General features: G+C 38.3%; 5 protein-coding genes and 2 long non-coding RNA genes across 12 annotated transcripts in view; 4 read left to right on the top strand and 3 right to left on the bottom strand.

Annotated features, from left to right (window-relative positions):
• The window catches only part of TkR99D (Tachykinin-like receptor at 99D), an 89,025-nt gene extending 86,112 nt beyond the window's left edge, over nt 1-2,913 (top strand). For 2 of the 3 annotated variants that reach the window (XM_069055805.1, XM_069055806.1), the window contains one exon: nt 1,957-2,913. In XM_069055805.1, the coding sequence (XP_068911906.1) occupies nt 1,957-2,102 (146 nt within the window). In that variant the 3' untranslated portion in view covers nt 2,103-2,913. Of the gene's footprint in view, nt 1-259; nt 332-1,956 lie in introns of all 3 variants that reach the window. The other variant, XM_069055807.1, reaches the window with a different exon arrangement.
• fh (frataxin) lies at nt 2,902-3,581 on the bottom strand. The gene is made up of 2 exons (XM_069055811.1): nt 3,227-3,581; nt 2,902-3,177 (listed from the first exon to the last, which is right to left on the bottom strand). The coding sequence occupies exons 1-2, from the start codon at nt 3,524-3,526 to the stop codon at nt 2,920-2,922; spliced, it is 558 nt and encodes a 185-aa protein (XP_068911912.1). The 5' UTR covers nt 3,527-3,581; the 3' UTR covers nt 2,902-2,919.
• A 146-nt stretch (nt 3,582-3,727) lies between these two features.
• On the bottom strand, nt 3,728-10,239 carry Adar (Adenosine deaminase acting on RNA). Of its 2 annotated transcripts, XM_069055800.1 has the most exons (7): nt 10,067-10,239; nt 9,634-10,006; nt 9,080-9,583; nt 8,884-9,028; nt 4,412-5,089; nt 4,029-4,359; nt 3,728-3,975 (listed from the first exon to the last, which is right to left on the bottom strand). In XM_069055800.1, exons 2-7 carry the CDS (start codon nt 9,695-9,697, stop codon nt 3,853-3,855), a joined length of 1,845 nt encoding a protein of 614 aa, XP_068911901.1. In that variant the 5' UTR covers nt 9,698-10,006; nt 10,067-10,239; the 3' UTR covers nt 3,728-3,852. The 2 variants fall into 2 exon arrangements, with proteins under 2 accessions (XP_068911901.1, XP_068911902.1); XM_069055801.1 differs by lacking the exon at nt 10,067-10,239 and having other exon boundaries at nt 9,634-10,027.
• A 438-nt stretch (nt 10,240-10,677) lies between these two features.
• On the top strand, nt 10,678-11,875 carry LOC138136579 (probable dimethyladenosine transferase). 2 transcript variants are annotated; one of them, XM_069055810.1, is made up of 2 exons: nt 10,678-10,791; nt 10,850-11,875. In XM_069055810.1, the coding sequence occupies exon 2, from the start codon at nt 10,871-10,873 to the stop codon at nt 11,789-11,791; it is 921 nt and encodes a 306-aa protein (XP_068911911.1). In that variant the 5' UTR covers nt 10,678-10,791; nt 10,850-10,870; the 3' UTR covers nt 11,792-11,875. The 2 variants fall into 2 exon arrangements, with proteins under 2 accessions (XP_068911911.1, XP_068911910.1); XM_069055809.1 differs by having other exon boundaries at nt 10,712-10,795.
• Nucleotides 10,866-13,114, bottom strand: LOC138136583 (uncharacterized). 2 transcript variants are annotated; one of them, XR_011161340.1, is made up of 2 exons: nt 12,959-13,114; nt 10,866-12,894 (listed from the first exon to the last, which is right to left on the bottom strand). It is a non-coding gene; the product is annotated as an uncharacterized lncRNA (long non-coding RNA). The 2 variants fall into 2 exon arrangements; XR_011161341.1 differs by having other exon boundaries at nt 12,945-13,114.
• Nucleotides 13,115-16,913: 3,799 nt separating this feature from the next.
• LOC138136587 (uncharacterized) overlaps nt 16,914-21,256 on the top strand; it is a 31,350-nt gene continuing 27,007 nt past the window's right edge. Inside the window, exon 1 of the long non-coding RNA XR_011161344.1 lies at nt 16,914-17,012. This is a non-coding gene — a long non-coding RNA (uncharacterized lncRNA). The remainder of the gene's footprint in view (nt 17,013-21,256) is intronic.
• Nucleotides 18,935-20,866, top strand: LOC138136576 (myrosinase 1-like). The gene is made up of 6 exons (XM_069055804.1): nt 18,935-19,230; nt 19,279-19,857; nt 19,907-20,001; nt 20,055-20,471; nt 20,518-20,621; nt 20,670-20,866. The coding sequence occupies exons 1-6, from the start codon at nt 19,101-19,103 to the stop codon at nt 20,785-20,787; spliced, it is 1,443 nt and encodes a 480-aa protein (XP_068911905.1). The 5' UTR covers nt 18,935-19,100; the 3' UTR covers nt 20,788-20,866.

Here is a 21,256-nt window from a genome sequence, read left to right on the forward strand (position 1 = left end):
GTCTTAGTATTCTTCTATTGCAAACTAGTAAAACTGACAACAATGGACTAGTCATTGATGCTATTTATAACCTCAAATTTAGAAAAACATAAGCTAAACTCAACAGACTTTACTACCAAATTCAATCCAACATTTCCATGACCTCGCATTATCCCAAAACAACGTGAATCCATTTTACTCTTCTAAATTTGTATCATTTGTGTTCACTCAATACTTTCAGCAAATTGATTGTTCACCACCCGCTTTTATTATTTTACAGGCGGTAATTCCCCTGTGTCGAAGCCCAGACCACGATCGCCTCAACACAAGCCGCCATGACACCACTATTAACGTAATACCAACCCAAATTATTTTATTTGTTAACGAATACCAATTTACGATATCCTGATAATATTTTTTTTGTGTGGTGCCCCTTTCTATGGGAATTCTCTCTCTCGCAGCTAGATGTTAAATTGAAAGAATCATTCGGTATCGCATTTCATAAAAATGTAATAAATACTTCTATCTCGAATCCTACAAGAAAAGTGCATCGAAAGGTTGGACGATATCTTCCCGAAATCAGGAAAAAAGTGACCCAAATACCACGGGAATTGTCTGAAAGTACGTGTTTCCGGTCACGAACTTGAGACCTCACTTCAAGGAGTCGTAAAGTTGGACGCATTGATGAAAATTGATATCAGCTTGTGACGTACCTTAGATAATTCGACAAAAGTAGTAACTTTCCAAGGGTGTAAACGATTTATTTCCCTTTTTATGGATCCGAACTGGTTTCCTTTTATTACGCTCTTTCGGTGTTAAATATGCGAGGATGACCCGAAATCCACGGATTAAGGTTTCCCTTATCGAAGTGATGAAACCGCTCCCTCGACCTCCTCAATGTAAAATAACAAAATTGCGATTGTGCGCTCGATAATTACGAACAAATCGTTTTTCCTGCTGAATGCAGAGTAGTTTTAATAATTGCATTAATTTCGTGGATACGCGACAGGAATACGAGCATGCCGGTCTGGTGGGAGTCCTCTTAACCATTTGTTTCAACTCACGAACCAACACTCCCTTCACTAATAAAGCTAAAAAATGCGGAATATTCAAATCGAGGATTCTTACGACCCATGAATCTATAATCAGATGCAAAGACAATTCCCTCGTATTGATAATCTGAGTTGAGTCGAATCGTTAAAAAAATACTGAAAAGCGAAGCAAGAAAAATCAGATAATTACACAATCGACAGCTGTGTTAATTAACCCCTCCATTCACCAGATCTAAGCTCCACTTTTATTGTCAACATTGAAAAGTATTTTCGTGGTATTTAGTTTCGGAACAATGAAGTGGTGAGGTCGGAGGTGAATAAGTAGCTCGAGGCAGTTAAAGGAATATTTGAGGGATTGTTGAAGCATCTTGAGGAACTGAAGGAACTTCTGCACCAATGTGGGTTTCGGTTTGGCTGTCTGGAGTGCGAAAAGAACACTCGTGGCTTCCGAACTGTATATTTACAACACATGGAATAAACGCTATTTTTTGTATTTTTCGTTTATAAGCCATTACAGCAGTCAAAAAAGTGGTGTAATAGACCAGTACAATTTACATTATCCAGGTTGGTAACTTTCAATTTCAAAAATTCCAAACGCCAAATCACGCTAAACAAACGATGTAACAATAACTTCAAATTGAACATTCAGATGGTCCACTGTAACATTTGTGTTACCAACCACTATAAAATTCCCCAAATTTTAAAACTAAGATTTGACATTTAAAAATTTCAAATGGAATGTCTTTTGTGCCTTTTAAAATGCTGAGAATGAAGTACACCCCGACTTACAGTTTGACGAAGCGTTAAAAATATCAATATTACATGTTCCCCTAAGAAATTAATAGCGATTAAGCGTAACAAAACACGTATGTTGGGCCCCCTTGTTGTTTTTTTGAGTGGACATTAACGTTTCGTTCGTTTCCAGGAACCATCCGCATGAACTACATCACTCGGCCAAGCCCCACGTCTTCGACAAACACTTGCTACTCCAACCTCCCGGACGAGACAGCGTACCACCGCGGCCAAGAACCCCGCCGATGGAAAGGAGACGAGTTGCGTTCGGTATCCTGACAGAAACAGTTCGGCCCCGCTACCGACGACAAGAACGACAAGACCTCCGTGCGTCAGCGCCGCACCTGGATCTAGTGCCAAACCTCGCGGTCCAGCCGCCGCCGGCCCTGGATCCGCGAGGAAACCGTAGTCGAAACGGACAAAGACGTGATAGAGACGAGGATGTAGAGTGACTAGAGGGCTGTGAAGAGAGGGCGATTGTTTGGCACTTTTACTGTATAGAGCATGTCGACAGGGTACTATTTGTTGTCTTCGTTTTCGTTAACTGTAACACATGACATATCTCCAACAGCGTAATAAACAACCAAACATATAAAGTGAAGGTGTCGTATCTATTTGTACAAATCTATTAGCTTCATAATTTAGGAAGAAAGATTGTTAGTATTAGGAAAAACAAAATGACGACTGTCCTTCTAGGTGGCAAATCATCTGTCGGGAAAACACAAGCGCTTTGAAGTTTAAGCCATTTAACATAAAGCTTTAAGTGTTCCTACTTTCTTCGATTCCTTCATTGCTAACTTGATCCTCGTTTGGGCTGTAGTTTTGTAAAAAAAAAAAGTAAAAAATCTCACCAAACAACAACCAGACGACACTGTGTGACCAAATATGTGATACAATTAAATAATTTTAACATTTTCAACATTATAATAATTTTTCTATTTATTTTCCATGTATATACTTGTTACTACTCCATGTAAATTCTCTGTATCATTGTTGTAAATAACATAAATGTAAAAATTACTTTAGCACCACATAATATATCGATAAAATGTACCAATGGAACAATAAAACGTGTATATCACTGTACAAATTATTTTTATTTGATCTGAACTTTCGAATGAGAACAACTACCAAAATTAACTTCTAAATCGACAATTTTCGAAATTTCCTTCTGTAACAACGCGTGCAGACTCTGCCCATCATGTTTGTACACCCAACATTTGTCCTGGGCAATAAAATCATACCGTTTAGGACCTGACACTGGAGAACTCAACCAGATTTGTCTATTCGGCAACTGTCTATTGATCACGTAGGTCCCATATTCAGGTCCCAGATTCACCGTCAACACGCCATCCTAAAACAGTTACTTTAGACAATTTTTAACACTTTCGTTACCTGCATACACTGTATGAAACGTCTCCCGATTTTAAATTGTAGGCTTCTTCTACAATCTCTTCGAAATACTCCGTCAAAGATTCCAGCGTCTCTTCGCACACTTTTTCAAAAGTCGCAACGTCGACGACACTGTCTTGCGACTCTTGCGTGGGGGCTGTGGAGAAACCTAACCTATAAATCGCACTAACATGATTTCTACTAGTTTGGCCTAGAACGGGACTGGGCACGCTAGAACTGGCAAAATACAGACTCCTTTGGGCAATTTTTGCCAAATTACGAGCTCTAACGCAAATTCTGGCAGCCTGCATCACTGACAAAGTTAGGTTATGTTGACTCAACTGTCTCGACAATCATCACAAAAAACCAGGAAAATGTTGTTACAGATTGATATCGATGATTCTGTGGTGCATTTTACAAAGAATTTATCACGTTTTGTGCTATTTTATAAGATTCGAATTAATCTACGAAGTACGTCTATCACATGCACTTCACATCTGACTTGACGTCAGTTTAGGACTTAAAAGTTTATTCGGCTTAAAATAAGTAGGTACAGGTAAAATTGAAATACGATACTTAACAAAATAAAAGTTTTGTACAAAAAAAAACCATGGTCACTGTTGCTTTGACGCCTGAACTAATTTAGATTCGTGTCATCGCTCTTGAGGATCAAATCGAACGTATCCTGTTCCAGCGGCTTCGAAATCCAGTTGCCTAACCCAGCTTTAACGAACGCTTTGTACAAACTGTCCTTGGCCGTCTGCAAGAAGAACAAACCAGTAGAAACTCGCCGGAGTTGTGAAATTCGCGTACCTTGTACGAGTGCACGGCTTCCTTGGCTTCGGAGTACGAGCCCGGCGTGTTCTTCTCGATCTCGGTGATGCTGGAAATGTTGCCAATTAATCTGACGAACCTCTCCATCAACTCGTATTTGCAAAACTTCGATCTGCCCTTTTCGGGTTTGCCGACGTTCGTGTTGATTATCTCGGGTTGGGGGAGGCCGGTGCACCAGATGACGGAAAAGCTGGGGGCCTTGCAGGGCATTCTGGTCTCGCTGGAAGTCAGCAAGTACATGGAGGGCCGGTTCAGGCGGAACGGGGGCGGCAGGCCCTGGATGGTGTTCTCGATTCTTCCGTATATCGCCCTGAAACGGCCACGCCGGTCTACCAAATTCAAAGACCCTCTGGGGCGATTACCTGTACAGGTGAGATTCTCGCATCAGACTGCCCAGAACTATCGACTTCAGGTAGATCGGCTCGATGAAGTGCGAGAGGAGAGCTCCCTGGACGCCGACGATGTTCCACCGACAAATCTTGTCGGAGCACGACATCGTCAGCAGTCTCTCCCCTTGCAAGATCCCATCCCAGGTTTGTATCAAACTGGTGTTGATCTTAACCGGGATGGTTCCTTCTCCTGACTCGACTTTGGTTCTGAGCAATCCTCTGGAACTCCTGTTGGGGTGCTTGTCCACGGCTTCGCACTCCTCGTGCGGACTGAAAATTCTCGCGTCCCCGCACGGCGCAGTGTTGATGTAAAGGTGAAACTCCAACCCCTCCTTCAGCTTGTATCCCTTGCCGTCTTCGCGCAGAGTAAAAATCGACGTCTCTTCTTGGGAGTTAGCAACCAAATCTAGCTGATCGTAAAGGTAACTTATCAGACATCTTCTGGAGACGATCTCGGCGTGCATATCGTTCAGCGAGTACCCGATCATGCTTATGTGTCCGCCTGATATGCATTTGGTGCCAGTGGTTACTGAAATTACTTCGAAATCTGACAAATTGCCGTTACGCGTCATCACGATGCCGGCGAGAACTTTGCGCTTGGCGTGCAGCGGGTCCTCGGCCATTAGAGATGCGAATTTGTCTTGGATCAACCTGTCGAAGGTGGATGCCAATTAACGAACACCAACAAAAGGTTCGATGACGCTTCCGCGCACACAACCTTCTACCACGTAATAAAAAAAAAATGCCATCAAGGTTAACCATGAAAAACAAAACGGGGCGTCTTAGCTCATTTCGCACAATTTGTATGGGAGTACCTGTTATTAGAGAACTGTCTCTTTCCTGTTACAATGTAATAAAATAAAATTGTAAAACACACAATGTTACTATTTCGTGATCAGAATAAATTAGAAAAACATATAATGAAATACTAAAAGACAGTAGTGACATTTCAAATAAGAACTTAGCTAAGACATTGATTTTTGTTTTTCATCGGTGATTTTGATGGCATTTTTTAAATCTTATTATTAAAGTGCATCTAGACCTCGGATGTTATATAGATCAAAAACGTTAAAAATTATTTCATTGAGGATCAAGAGCAGAATTCAAAAATGTAATTATTTTTTTGTAATTCGTCTCCATTTTCATTCTCTAATAGACATATTAACGAACGCGACGTCATCATCTGCGATGTCATTATAGACATTAATTCACGGTATATTTTAGGAAAATTTTTAGGTTGGCAAAGCTTGATGCGGAATTATCTTGTCATGTATGTCAGTTTAAATTAGAAAATGTGTCAAGAGCAGGAAGTGTCCAGTGGAAAAACTTGACCAAAAGATTATCTTGATTATCTTCCATATTCGTGTTTTGTAACAAAATTTTATTAAACAAAAAATGGCGACTATTATTCCGGACACGGAATGTTGGCCAACATTTTTTTGACATTTCTAAAAAAAAATGATGTAAACCAATCATTAGCGTCATTAATAAATGACAATTATTAAAAATCACTTTGAAGTATTTATTCTGACATCAAAAAAGCAAGGAAATTGCATTATCGAGTCAAAAGTTGGGTTATATTCACACATGTTTGTCAGTTAAATGTCAGTTATGGCCAAGCTTCCCTGTCCGGAATAGTACAGTCATGACCACGGAATTTCGTCAGTCGGTGTTATTCAACTGACATTAGCTGTAAAACAGATTTTATACAAGGTGAGTCCTAAAAAACGCCGCAAGCCATATCTCCGTTATTTATGGCTTGATTTAAATAAAACAAAAACTAGAATAAATCACTTTAAAAGCACTATAAGCACAACATAGACTAATTTTTTTTCAAGAAGTAATTCAAGGTCAGATGATAATCAACTTTGTTTTTTTAAAAAGCTTGGTATATTTTTTTATACCCATTTTGAAAGAAATAATTTTTCTGAATCCACCGATATGTCGCATGTTAAAATGCATTTAACAGTTTGTTACCGCGAAAATAAATATGTAAATAAAATAGCGTTATTGGAAAGTTTTTCTTCGAAAAAAATCAGGTATACTATGGAAAACAATCCTAAACGCAATAACAATACTTTTTGAAGGACAGAAACAAAAAATAATATGCCAGAACGTGTAATAAATATTGCGTTTAGGATTGTTTTCCATAGTAACGTGATTGTTTTTGAGGAAAAAATTTCCAATAATGCTATTTTATTTATTTATTTATTCTAACATGCGGCATATCGTTGAATTCAGAAAAATGATCTCTTTCAAAATCGGAATAAAAAAATATACCAAGCTATTTGAAAAAACAAAGTTGATTATCATCATTCTGACCTTGAATTACTTTTTGAAAAAAAAAGTCTATGTTGTGGTTATTGTGATTTTAAAGTAATTTATTCCAGTTTTTGTTTTATTTAAATCAAGCCATAAATAACGGAGATATGGCTTGCGGCGTTTTTTAGGACGCACCTGTATATTTATAACCCCACAGTGGAATTTTTGACATGGACGTCATGTGGTATTTTGATTTTTATTGTGCGTGACAAAATTTCTGTCACAAAAATTTTAAGTGTCAGTTATAATGACAATAAAGCTTAGGCTACACAAATTTTTTCGAATTGAAAGTAAAGTAACTGACGAAATTCCGTGGCCGTAACTGTATGTAAGTACTATCGGTGGACATAAAAACTTGGGACAAACGTCACAATTGTATAAAGTCAAAAATCAGAAATATACATTGGGTAAATTTGGCTTTTTACAAACAAGGTTATAAAAATTATGACATATTGTCAGAAACACCAAGTTAAAGTTCAGTTCTTTAACGTTCTCTTCATTGACAATGATTTTATATAATAACACAATTGATCTAGCATCTCTTACATTCAAGGAGTTAATTTTAAATACTGACAATTTTTATTTTGAGTGACAATTCAAAAGTCTGATATACAATGAGCAAATTTTGGATGTCCCAGGTTTTAATGTCCACCGATAGTACATCAAATTTTTACTTTTAAAATTAAGACATTACCAACCGCCGCAAAAATCCCTAAATAGACCAAAGTAATATTTTTTGTTTAAAAACGCCATAAAAAGGACAAATTACAAAAAATAGTGTAAAAAAACTCGTTTCATAAGACTTTGAAGCACCTTGCAGTAGGCCAAAGTCTTAAATCATTTAAACGCTGTTCAAAAATCAAAAAACCATTGTGGTGCAAATAACACACATTTTTCATGATATTTCCTATTCGTTATCACAGTGACAGATAAGTCATCTGCACCACAATGGTTTTTTGATTTTTGAACAGCGTTTAAGTGGTGCGCTTCGCGAAACGCGCTTAGACTAAAGTCGACAATCAGCCGCCATTTTCTAAGATGCCGGACGTAACAAAGGTTCGTCTTGGGTAACTTTTGGTATGTTAATTGTTTTAGATTCAGAGAAGATTTTTAAAACATAAAAACACATTTTATTGAAATATGTGTATGTGCAAGGTACGCGTAATTACTAGAAATGCTATAATTGGCTATTACACAACTTCGACTCTTTATTAAAAAGGGAAACAATTTTTCTATAAAAGAAAATACTGATACGAGAAATTCGGTCAAGGTTTTCAACGAACCACGCATTACGATTACGATTGCTTAAATCTAACCTCACTTTTTGCGTTGTTTGTTTTAAGTTTTTGCTGCGCAGACTGACGAGTGCAGCGTTCACAATCGACTTTTCAACGCCAACTTTGAGGAGAAATTTAAGTGAACGCCCTATATTTTACACCATTATATTCTCGTTGTCTTACAATGAAAATAATTAAAAAAAAAATTATTATTGAATAAAATCTTAATGTCCTTTCGCGACTTCCTCATTGGTTTAAAAAATAAAAATACACAAATATTCTCTTTCAGGTGAATCTGCACGATGAAATGTCCAAATCAACTTGAGTTTTGTTTTCATAAGAATCCGTGGTCTAGTCATCATCGACTGAAACAACAATTTTCTTAACAAAAATTCATTTTTTTTTTAAATCATGTAAAACCAAACAAAACACCCTTTGTGACAAGTGATTTAACGTCGCTCTTATACTCACCTAAAAGGCCGATACTCACCTGTTTGTTAAATGGTTGTCCACCGAACACCCGGTTACCACAGTATATTCTTAAGCACGTTTAGTGCCGGTAACATTGTGACTAAGTATGGCAACGTTCAAAGAGGCAGAAAAATTGCCATACGTTATCACAAAAAAATAAAAATAAAACTTCTCTAAATACGGGAGCTCTAAGAAATTTACTTTGTCTGTAAAATAACGTTTCTTATTAATTTTCGCAAAACTCAAATAACTGCACCGCACAGAGTCTAAACAGTCAACTGTAGACTCCGTGGGTTGCGAAAAAAAAACTCCCAAGCCTCGAGGTTAGTGCGTCCAAACAGTTAGTGTACCCAAAAGATGCAAAACCACGCTCACCTGCCTATATAATCTGCCCTCTCTTGTTCCTCGACGAGCACGCTCGACTTCTTAGACCCATCCAAACTCAAGTCTTTCAAGTTGAAGTTTAATTTAGCTAGTGCGGCAGTGGCGGCTGCCGTTTTCGCGCGTTTCTTACTAGAACCTGCGACAATCACCATCAGAAAAAATAATTACTGTGTCTGACTGCTACTACCGGTGCCGATAAATTTCTCAACGCCTAGAGTAATCGTGTACTTAAACCTCGTGTAAGCACAACCTCCATTTTCTGCGCATTCGTACTTAACGTTCGGGTACAACTCGTTTAACAGCATAACAGGTCCTTTGACTATCACATTTTTTGAGGCGCTGTGCTTTTTCTGTACGGCTTCGAACGCGTCGCTCGTGAAATCCATGTTAGTGACGTCGGCGCCGGTGGTGTAAGTCATGTTCGCGTTGGTGGGGAGCTGAATGAAGGATTTGAGTGCCTCTTCGGCTGCTTTGCATTTAGCTACTTTTTTCGAACGGCCCTCGCCGTAGTAAGTCTGCCCGTCGACTTCTACGCCCACTTTGAATAGTGGGGCGTGTAAGGGGCCTGTTTGTTCGATCAAGTTGTATTTTAACCCGAGTCTTAATTCATTTAGGATCGAAACAGGATTCTTGTCTTTGATTATCGATGGGTCTAGCTTCTTTTTCTTTGGCTCTGGGAGCGATTTGTCGCCTGGAATTGGTCAGAAATTAGGATTTGAACAGCACGGTCGTGCTGTTTACCATTTGTGGCTGCTCGTTTCGTAGGACCTGTTGGAGAGGTCACTTTATCACAATCGTTGGCCATTACTGATAAGGGTGACGATTGTGCTCGATTTTTTACACATAGAATTGTACGTTTAACCCTAGTAAAGCTAGTAGGAGGTGTAAGACGGACCCACAAATTTCCAAACAATAAAAATTAACTAATCTACCTACTAACCTTGATTACACATAACCTCACAAAAATTGACGTTGCCAATTTGCAACAAAAAACGTATGGCAAGAAAAGCCAAACGAACAGTCCTTATAAAGGACTGTTTTGTACAAATATTTGTGTTTCACTAAAAAACTGATTGATACCGAGTACTAAAAATTTTTGTTAAAAATTTGGAATCTGCAAAATTAAAAAAACAAAAAGTGAACTAATTTCTTTGGAAATGATCTAAAAAATTACCTGTTACTGTAACAACACTAGAAATTTTGTTCTAAAGGGAAAAATGTGTATTAGGAGGAACTTAAGAAACTTTTAATTTCAGGTCAGGGATGGACAAAATGACGGGAAGTGCAAGAAAGGACTGTTTTTTGTGGAAAAAAAATGTATACAAGATGGAAACGAATTGAATTTAATCTCACGAATAAAAAATTTAAAGTTATGAAATTGAAGCATATTTAAAAAGTAGCAAGGCCAGTTATGTCATTTCTATGCTAATCGTATAAATATGTTCTTTCATTATTGTCTCGCGATGAAAAAGTGTGCACGAGATTGTGCATTTGCATTCTTTCTGAATTCTTCTTTTTCATATTTTTTGCCTTATTTGCAGAAGTTTTGCTTTAGTAGTGTGATTACGCACCTCTGGAAAGTGGAAATATTATTGCAAGGAGCAAAGTGTATAAACAGCATTAGAGAGAAAAATTCGATGAATAGATTTAATTTTTCGAGAACTAGACCACAACACTTTCTAGAACAATCAATTTAAAAAATTAAATTAGCTCTTAAATGTAAGATTAGTTTGTACATTTTATTACCGGGAAAATGTCTTGCATATTAATATTAGTTTGAAAATTTGAAATTCCAAGATAAGCGCCATTTTGTCAATGTATCTGGTAACTTTAGTGGCAGAGTGTTGGTCTGTTGGTAGGGTTCAGAACATGGATTTCTGTGACATGAGTTTTGCACATGTGTGTATGAAGTTAACATAACCTCAACACTTTCGATTTATAAACTAAAATACCGTAGATGTAAGATATATTTCTAAAAATGCCGAAAATAAAAGCAGAGAAGAAGTGTAGACCCCACACAGCCATCGCCAAGCAAGGCATCACTTTCAACAAGAACTTCGGCCAGCACATCTTGAAGAACCCCCTGATCATCACGTCGATGGTAGAGAAAGCTGCCTTGAGACCCACCGACACGGTCCTCGAAATAGGTCCAGGAACCGGTAACATGACCATGAAACTGTTAGAAGACGTGAAGCAAGTAGTGGCGTGCGAAATCGACCCCCGACTAGTAGCAGAATTACAAAAACGCGTCCAAACCACCCCTTACCAAAAAAAACTACAAATCCTGATCGGTGACGTTCTTAAGACCGAGCTCCCGTACTTCAGTGTGTGTGTGGCCAACATTCCCTACCAGATATCGTCGCCTTTGGTGTTTAAATTACTTTTGCACCGACCAACGTTTCGTTGCGCTGTTCTCATGTTCCAGAAGGAATTCGCCGAGCGACTAGTTGCAAAGCCCGGGGACAAACTGTACTGTAGATTGTCAATAAACACGCAACTCCTGGCGCGAGTGGATATGCTAATGAAAGTGGGAAAAAATAATTTCCGACCGCCGCCTAAAGTTGAGTCTGCTGTTGTCAGGATTGAGCCGAGGAGTGATCCACCAGCCATCTCCTACACTGAGTGGGACGGTCTGACCAGGATTGCGTTTTTACGCAAGAATAAGACACTGGGGGGCGCGTTTCGACAGAATGTGGTGTTGGCCATGTTGGAGAAAAATTACAAGTTGCACTGCAGTTTGCATAATAAGGAGGTGCCCCAGGATTTCAAAATTAAGGAGAAAGTTGAAGGGATACTGACAAGGTTGGGGGCTGAGCAAAAACGGGCGCGAATGATGGACATCGATGATTTTTTGGCGTTGTTGCAAGCGTTCAGTGATGAGGGAATTCATTTCTCGTGACCGAATCTAATTTGTAAATACATATCAGAATATTTTTAATGGATATTTATTGTTTTACTATAAAATAAAAATGGCAACTAAAAAGGCGTTTTATTGGGTAACCCGGCTCAAAAAAAACTCATTACATAATTATTAATTAGATATTGTATTTAGATTATTATCACTCATAATGCTTTTCTTGTTTCTTCCCTATCCTAGCGACTGCCTAATAGGAATAGCTGATAATCAGAACTCGAATTGACTAATAAGTGATAATCATACTTGGTCCTTTGCACATTTGGTGTGCCATGCTGTGAACTGAAATGTCACAATTAGACAAAATTGACGAATAAATTCATGAATAAATCATCAAAGTTTTGCGCACAATAAACTAGGGACTTTTGCACCGCCAATGTGTTGCCAACTTTATCCACTAAACTTGTCCTGATGACAATTGTTAGCTTTAGGAAACGTAGGTTAGGCAACCGTGTTAACTAGTAGGAGTAGTGCGGGTGGTATGTGTTTGCGGCACAAGGCGAACCACCCCTACCCTTGTAGGAGGGAGAACCGCAGCTGGACGGTGCAAGACCGGACCACAGTAGATTTACTCATTTTCTAGCAAGGACCGCCAATACCGCCATGTCTGGCTGACGAAACATCAAAGGTGCCGACCCTAGCTGTCCCTACTGAATGAGTAAATCTACTGTGACCGGACCGCGGCCTCTTCCTCAAGCAGCGCTCAACGAGACCAGTTCGATTTCTGTTATCTTTATCTACCTTTATTGTGAAATACACATATTCAATTACTTCAGTATTTGTTTGCCGACAACCCCCTTTGAGCTTCTCCAGAACCACCTGACACGAGTCCAGAGAGGAAGACGAGACCCAACACAATGCTATATTATTATTTAAATTACCTCACCAATATCAAAACAAATAAACACTATAATATAAACGATGACAATAATACGCCTTTGTCATTGCAACTTTCTGAACTGGCTCTTCAACAGTTATGTTTGTCTGTTTCTTCATTAACATCAACAGTTGGAGAAAATTTGTCAGCATCAGCAGCGTTACCCAGATCATTTCCTGCTTCTTTTACACCAAAATTTAACCTTCACGAACTACAAAAAAACAACACTAGTTCGGTCAATAAAATTTGTTATTATAGTACCTAAGAAGCGTTACCTATTAGTAGTTTGTCGACATTTTACGGTTTTATTGTGAGTACCCACTGGTAAATTGTGAGAGGGAATGGCTGTGAGTTTCAATTGTCTCACTTGACACCTTTTGCTGTTGTGTAAAAAGCTATGGTAATTGTTCACTTTAACTACTTCTGGAATTTTCGCGTTTTTTCTGGCTAGACAGCCTCAGGGCGTCCTCCTAGATCGTGTCCCACCATTCAAACCTTGTGCAAATGCCTTTTTTTTTCTCTCTTGTTATGTTTCAAGGTCGCGTCAAGGTCGCGCCAAGTCTTAGTATAACTAAAGGGTAAGGAAAATTTTCATTTGCACAAGGTTTGACTGGTGGGAAACGATCTAGGAGGACGTCCTGAGGCTGTCTAGCCAGAAAAAACGCAAAAATTCCAGAAGTAGTTAAAGTGAACAATTACCAAAGCTATAATCATCAAAGCTTCTCAAACTTGCCCAAAGGTATAAAATCGGTTGGTAGAAAGTGCTTTGTAACCCCCAATAAAAATATCTCCGAATTTAGCCTGTCCCTGAGTCTGCTTGCAAAAAATCGCAACATGTTGACCTGCTGCAAGGGGTTTTAAACAGTTTATTATTAGGGATTGATACCCAACTCTTAGGGGCCAATAAAGCAATTGACTCTATTCTCACTTATTTCTAGAAGCTCTTTAATAGGTTTTCCGATTTTTAAAACTTCCTGCTTGGTATTTTTTAGAGTTTTTTATTGGGAAATAACATCATGGAAATAGTGCAGAGAAATGTCTTTGCTCACTGAATATCACACTGTATCACACTGCGGCACGGAACAATAACACTTTGAGGTACTCGTTATCACTTCATGCACAATTTATTATGAAAAATAAACGAATTTGGCTATTTTTTGGCGATTGAAATGTATTACGGCCAATACGTAAACATTTGTTTTCCCTATTTCGTTAGTTCAAAAATTACCACCAGAGGTCAGCCACTTCGCTGATTTTCTCCAATACCCTCACATGTGACTTGACAGTTTTCACAAGTTTTTTCAAGTTGGTACAAACTACGGGGTGATCAAGAAGGACTGTTTAAGTTGGTAACACTGGATCATATTTTAAATCGTATAACAGGAGTAACTTCCGGTTGTTGGTGACTTGTCGTTGTTAATGCTATACCTATATAAGATATTTGTCAAATAAACCAACAAAACATATCCAGTTGCAGTGTTATAAATAACCGAATTAAAAAATTTTCTTAAATGTACTGCCAACTTAAACAGTTCCTCTTGATCACCCGGTACAAATTTATAAACCGCAATGTAACTAGAATTCTCCAAAAAATTCACGAAAAATTAGAGCTGGTTCTATGTTGGCAATTTATTGTCGTCAATTTATTCACGACAATTTTGTGTATTACACGCAACAATAAATTCAAGGTCAAAAAATTCATCAATTTCTTTGACCGTGTAAAACAAGCATTACATTCAGGTTTCACGCCTACTTCGACTACAATCATTTAGAATAACCCTGTATAACTAGTGGTGTGATTATTATCGATGATATTATGAGTGAAATTGAGCTGGAGATTTCACGAGTCCGAAGGACGAGTGAAATATCCTGCTTCAATTTCACGAATTTAATATCACCGATGATTAATCATACCACGTGTTATATTCGATGAGACAATATAATGAATGAAATACAAAATTATTCATTCAGTAAATAAGATAATAATTTTTTTGTTTTTTATTATCGCTGCGATAGCCATGCAACTAAGGACTTTACGGCGTTTTCATTGGATCATTCATGATCACGTGATACATGAATTATATTGTCTGACGAATACAACTCTTGGAATCGTGACTATTGATATTATACCATCGTAGTTGGCGTTGAAAACCCACACAAATTTTGGATGTGCCGCCAGCTCCGCAACGTTAGACAAACTAGTAAACACCACAGAACACCTAGACTCCTAGACACTAGACAGCTAGACAGATTTCCGCTACCGCCAGCAGCGCTACCTATTGGCGATACTAGTCTCACTCCTGTAAGAGGAGTGAAGGCGCCCTATGCTGGTATATAATGCATTGAAACTTGAAAGTTATGCCAATCCATGTCAATCGTTACTTCTCCAGCAACCTTTTATGACCGTAAACATCCTTAAACGGCCCATCGGGTATCGCATCGCTTTGGCGCCAGTGGCGTTCCTTTAACCCCCGAAACAAGGTGTTAGAGCTAAAGTCAAAACGAAACATGACAGGGTGGAGCTTAGGATGCGCGCTCTCCAATTTACCGCTGACATGGGCGTATCATACAGTCGTCAGTTTAGGGGCAAAAACTTAACCAAAATTCAATTTTCATCATCTGATGAAATAAATTCTACACCGACGTCATCCACTTTTGTTGTAGACAAGATCATTCCCCTAACATTCCTCTATAGCGTAAACAAGAAAATTTTTGACTCCGTCATATACGTAAGCTGGATTCAACTGATGTACATTCGTCTTCTGCGCAAACCACGTGATGACATGTTTCGTTTTGACTTTACCTCTTATATAGTCTACTTTTTATTAAAAAGAACCACAACACCGCAATTTACACCCAAAATAGAGCTGACAACATTGTACACTTTTGACATAGGGTGAAAAATCTCATCGTATAAAAATTGAGGTTATTAGAGATATTAGTAGCGCAGCATGTTAATAAAGTTAATAACAACTAATAACAACTCATTTGAGAGTTTAATAAATTTCTTACTTTGCGAGGCATTTTTAATAACACATTCAAATTTTAGCTGCGAGTTTGCGTACTTTCAAGGACATTAAAAATGACAGATGTTGGCTGGAATAGCCAATAGACATAATTAAATTCCCTAAATTTAGTAAAATTTTATATACAGGTCGCTACAAAGTATGGCAACAGTTAAATATCTCGAGAATGGTTTCTTGGAAATCCTTGAGATTTGGTATGGAGTTAAGACCATTTAAATTCTATTCTTTGCAATTTTTTCAGTTCTATACCAACATTTGTTTTCGAGATACAAAGCTAACTAGAATTTTTTTAAATGACATCAGGGGTTAATTTCATGATAGAGTGTTTTTTTTTTTAATTGAACACTGTATCACATAATGATCGTTTCATTTTTTGTGTGTCATCAAAAGTGTCATCACTTCAGCACAGCTTCGTCTCCTATCACCATATCCAATCATCATTAGAACTTCTATCCGCTCGGTTTCACTTAAATAAGGCATTTTTATAATAAATAAATAAGTAATAAATAAATTAATAATAGAAACTGTTTTCAAAGATAACTTTTGACCATTCTTATTTAAACTATTATTACATGTGATACATCGTTGAATTCAGAAAAAAAAACCTGTTTTCAAAAATCATAAAATTAACCCCTGTTGCCATTTAAAAAAATTCAAGTTAGCCTTGTATCTCCATTCTCCATTCACCATTCTCGAGATATTTAACTGTTGCCATACTTTGTAGCGACCCTGTATATACTTTTATACAGGGCAAGTCACGTAAGATTTATTTCTGAATTTATTTTGTACGCAACCAAAAATACTAATTACGCTGACCACTTGATACCGTTTATAATGTGATTTCATTTAGTAATCAACGTAGGTATGTAATTTGGCTAAAAATGTCAAAATGACAGTTGATGAATTTAATTTTTGATTTCATTATTCAGAACAGGAAAACGTCATTTTGACATTTTCATTCAAATTACATACTTACGTTGATTACTAAATTCAATCATACTATAAACGGTATCAAGTGGTCAGCGTAATTAGTATTTTTGGTTGCGTACGAAATAAATTCAAAAATAAACCTTATGTGACTTGCCCTGTATATATCAACAGGTTGTGGTTCTTTGTTTAAAAAATAGACTGTACAACAAATGCAGCAGTGCGCTCCGTCATGTAGGTACACACCAATAAAGTTGCGCGGCAGACAATTAATCATTCAAATAAAAACGTATGCCCCCATTTCTGAACGCAAGTGATACGCCACTGGACAAAACTCCACGGACAGATTTGGATGACTCAACGTGTTCTCCTTAAAGTGTGCGGACTATACAATAAATGCATCGCTGCGTCCCGTCTTTTACAGTGGACGATACGCCACTGGTAACGTCCCCACCAACCACCCTTGTTTACCAACCTTTTATGGCTTTCCACGATTTGGCGGGTGGCATCACTTTTTCAAACTGGCCTTCCCTCCTCTTACTTTAACCTCCTTGCTTGCGGTCCTTGCTTGCGGCACATTCAACTAAGCCACCAACGCTTACTACGATCATTTATAATAACCCTGTATAATTGATTTCATATAAATGTTCATCAAGTGAGCTGTGCATGTGTAATAGTATATTAAAACATGAGTTTTATAAAATTTATATTAAGACACGAGTCAGATTTGCAGCTCGACTGCTGCAAACAGGATTGCCTGTAAATGACGAGTGCCCTTAAGTTTTATAAAACGAATTTTTTATGCTATTTTTTCTAATTTGCATATTACGAGTACCTAATAGTAGATTACATACCGAGGTGGGAAGTGTTTCATTCCTGTCGAGAGCTAAGATAGTTTACGAAGGCGTAGCCGAGGTGAACTAATGCTCGAGACAGGAATAAAACACATTCCCACTAAGGTTTGTATCATGGAGGTAGTATTGACTACTACCTCCATGGTTTGTATACTATTTTATTCGGAATCATTACATTTTTAACAAATAAACAATTAATTTGATGCAGTTTCATTTCTACTGTTTTTCGACTTTCAGTAAGTACGCCACTGGAAAAACCTTATAATAGGGCGGAAAGTGGCCTATTACTGACCAAGAGAGGGAAGTAAAGATAAAAAGGAATGGTTAACTTTCCGCCCTCGTATAAGGTTAGGAATGTGCATATTACAATACGATTCTGAATAAATACATGTTTTTTTTTACAAATAAAATCAATTTTGGTAATTTAGGGAATTTTGTGACAGTTGGTGGCACATTTATTTCATGGTTAACATTTAAAGAAAATTCTAAATTTGAATCTACATTTACATCTACATAATTGTCATTTTTCGCAAGTGAAATTGCAATTAAAGATGAATTATTTAGAAATGCAGCAAATAGCAGAGAAAACCAGTCAATTTGCTGCCGGCAATGTGTGTTACCGACTGAAAATAATTCCTAGATTTCGGATGTGTTAATAGTTTATTAACGCATTCAAAACGAATGCGTTAACAGCTTTGTTAAAACAGCAAATTAGAAAAAGTCACATTTAATTTCGTTACATTACAAAAGTCACATTTATGAAAGTCATGTCCAATAAATCTTTACGTGGTAAAAATACAAAGACAAAAACATGTAAATAGGTGTCCGTTTCGTGTCACAATATGGCATGGCGGTACCCACGAAACTGTGTTGCTATGACACGTCCCTTTTGACAGTAAAACCTGTCATTAATTTTATAAGAAAAATATTAGAATAATGGATAATTTAGAGGAACGCGCGATAGTTATTTATGATACAAGTGTTAAAAGTAAGATTTTATTTTTAGAGAAGGGAGAAACAAACCCTTCGAACAAAATAAAATCACTTTTAACACGAATATCATACTTACTCTATTGTTTCTAAAAAAATCTTTCTTTTTTTTTCTTTCTTTGCAATGTTTTACATTAAAAATAGAATAAATTAACGATTCTTATTCTCGAAATAAATATCTAATGGCACCCTTGATTGAAAACAAACATGTTCAAAATTATGTCCCGATTAAACATAAACAAATGTCATTCCGCGGGAAATTCAAACTTCTAAACGGTTTAATTTTTCCAACGCTTACTCAGCCCAGGATTTCATTTGAACACGCGATTTTATTTCTTCACAAGATTTTAAGCAAAATAAAAACAAATCCAGCAAAACATTTATTCTAATTATAGGACATCGCAACGATAACGTACCCCGCACCCAATAAATAAACTTAATCGTCAAAATAAATCATACGTGTAAAGTTACACATGGTCAGTTGCATCAGTAAATTATTCGTGAGTCCATGTTATGGTCGAGATAAGGGATTTGTATCAGTAAACACATAAATACAGAAGAGAACGCTTCTCTCTGCATCCTGTGCCAGCCAGCGACTAATCAAATTAATTTAACAAAACATGGCAACGAAGATAATTTTGCTGTGGTCCGTTCTTTTCAATTCGGCGCAGAGCCAAATACTTCCACCTGACTTAAAGCTGGGAGTGGCGACGGCTTCCTATCAAATCGAAGGAGGTTGGAATGCGAATGGTTAGTATCAACACCTCACTACGACCCTCCTAATCTTGAAATAATCAGGCAAAGGGGTGAACATTTGGGACGAGTTGACTCACACCCACCCTGACTTGGTGGCAGACCACACCACCGGAGACGTAGCCTGCGATTCCTACCACCTCTGGCAAGACGACCTCAAGATGTTGAAATTCTTGAAAGTGGACCACTACAGATTCTCCTTGTCCTGGTCGCGACTCCTTCCTGGAGGCTTCACCAATCAAATCAACCCAGACGGAGTCGCCTACTACAACAACTTAATCAACGCACTCATCACCGAGGGAATCGAACCCATGGTCACTCTTTACCATTGGGACCTTCCCCAAAACCTGCAAAACCTCGGAGGGTGGACCAACCCTCTGATGGCCCTCTACTTCGAAAACTACGCACGAGTCGCGTTCTATCTCTTTGGAGGTAGAGTCAAAACTTGGATCACCATCAACGAACCTTCTAGTATTTGCGTGGGAACCTACGAAGACGGCGACGGAGCGCCCGCTTTTGTTAATTCTTCAGGAATCGGACTGTACTTGTGCGGAAGAACCATCTTGCTAGCTCATGCTGCAGCCTACAGAGTTTACGACGCAGAATTCAGGAAGAAACAAGGAGGTGAGCACCACGTACAAAGAACAAAATAAATTATATTGGAAGTTTTCAGGAAGAGTTGGCATCACCATTGACTCCATATGGGCCGAACCCAAGACAAACAACAGTGCGGATGTGGAGGCGGCTACGAGAGAGATGCAATTCGGGGTTGGAGTTGTCTTCTCTTGTAAAATACACAACTGATTTGTGTTTTGTTGCAGTTGGGGTGGTGGGCCCATCCGATTTTTTCAGTAAGTGGGAACTACCCCTCGATTATGATCTCCCGAGTCGGAGACAACTCCAAACGAGAGCATTTCATGGAGTCCAGACTGCCGCCGTTTACCCCAAAAGAAATAAAACTAATCCAGGGGAGTTCCGATTTTTTCGGATTGAATCACTACCACACCTGGTTGATCGCCAATCAGGATTACCCCGACAGCTCGCCGTCTTATCACAAGGACAAAGGCACTAAAGGAACGCAAGATCCCGACTGGGAACCGGGAATCGTCCCTTGGGGCTTTCGCAAGTTGCTGAACTGGATCAAAAACGAGTATAACAATCCTCTGGTGATCGTCACCGAGAACGGATACGGCGACGGGGGCGCCGTCGACGATGTGAACAGAGTCGTCTTCTTGAAGGTACCTAGTCAGATTTAATCCAACTCTTGTGACACAGCTCTTGCAGGAATTCATGCGGGCTTTGGTGGCGGCGATCCACGACGGCTGCAACGTCAAGGGTTACACTGTCTGGAGCGTTATGGACAATATGGAGTGGAGGGCCGGCTACACGTAAGTGATCCCCTTCGGCTTACAGTCGAGTAAATGTGGCTGTTGCAGGGTCAAGTTCGGCCTACACTACGTAAATTTCACGGATGTTAAGAGGACAAGGACGCCGAAATGTTCGGCGTACGTCTACGCCACCATAATCAAGGATCGCGTTATCCCCGGAGAGTGAAAAATGCGACTTGAACAAAGTTAAAACAGTTGTCAACCTTAATAACAGACAAATTAGGATAATAAATCAGGAGTTTTCAGAGCGCTTTTATTTCGAGAGACGAGATTTTGGAGTTTTGTTATGCTTGTGGCAGGTAAGCGTCTCACCTGTCTACCTGCTTATGTAAATCTGGAAGACCAGTTTCTCAAAAACGAACTGTCGAGGCGGAATTATCATAATTTCTCGCAAGAAATGCACGAATTCGATTTAAATCGTTTGAAATTTCTAGGCGAATGTGTTATTTGTACCAACTTTTGTGGACGAAAAGATTGAGGTTAGAATTATTTCAAAAGAATAAAAATTGACACAAATCGATCTAAAATAATCGTAATTTGTGTTTTTGGACTGACTTAGGATTCTTTTGAGAGTTGGGATTGTCATAATTTGTCACAAGAAATGCATGAATTCAATTTAATTCGTTTTAAATTAT

The sequence above is a fragment of the Tenebrio molitor genome, chromosome 8 (assembly GCF_963966145.1).
Source record: "Tenebrio molitor chromosome 8, icTenMoli1.1, whole genome shotgun sequence".
Classification (NCBI taxonomy): Eukaryota; Metazoa; Arthropoda; class Insecta; order Coleoptera; family Tenebrionidae; genus Tenebrio; species Tenebrio molitor.

Coding starts and splice junctions, on each gene's coding strand:
- LOC138136579 (XM_069055810.1), top strand. CDS start 10,871: ATGCCGAAAATAAAAGCAGAGAAGAAGTGTAGACCCCACACAGCCATC.
- Adar (XM_069055800.1), bottom strand. CDS start 9,697: ATGGCCAACGATTGTGATAAAGTGACCTCTCCAACAGGTCCTACGAAA. Junction 9,029..9,079: donor TGAGAAATTTATCGGCACCG/GTAGTAGCAGTC, acceptor TGATTGTCGCAG/GTTCTAGTAAGAAACGCGCG. Junction 5,090..8,883: donor AGGGCAGATTATATAGGCAG/GTGAGCGTGGTT, acceptor CACCTTCGACAG/GTTGATCCAAGACAAATTCG.
- LOC138136576 (XM_069055804.1), top strand. CDS start 19,101: ATGGCAACGAAGATAATTTTGCTGTGGTCCGTTCTTTTCAATTCGGCG. Junction 19,231..19,278: donor AGGAGGTTGGAATGCGAATG/GTTAGTATCAAC, acceptor TGAAATAATCAG/GCAAAGGGGTGAACATTTGG. Junction 19,858..19,906: donor ATTCAGGAAGAAACAAGGAG/GTGAGCACCACG, acceptor GGAAGTTTTCAG/GAAGAGTTGGCATCACCATT.
- fh (XM_069055811.1), bottom strand. CDS start 3,526: ATGCAGGCTGCCAGAATTTGCGTTAGAGCTCGTAATTTGGCAAAAATT. Junction 3,178..3,226: donor CGGGAGACGTTTCATACAGT/GTATGCAGGTAA, acceptor TAACTGTTTTAG/GATGGCGTGTTGACGGTGAA.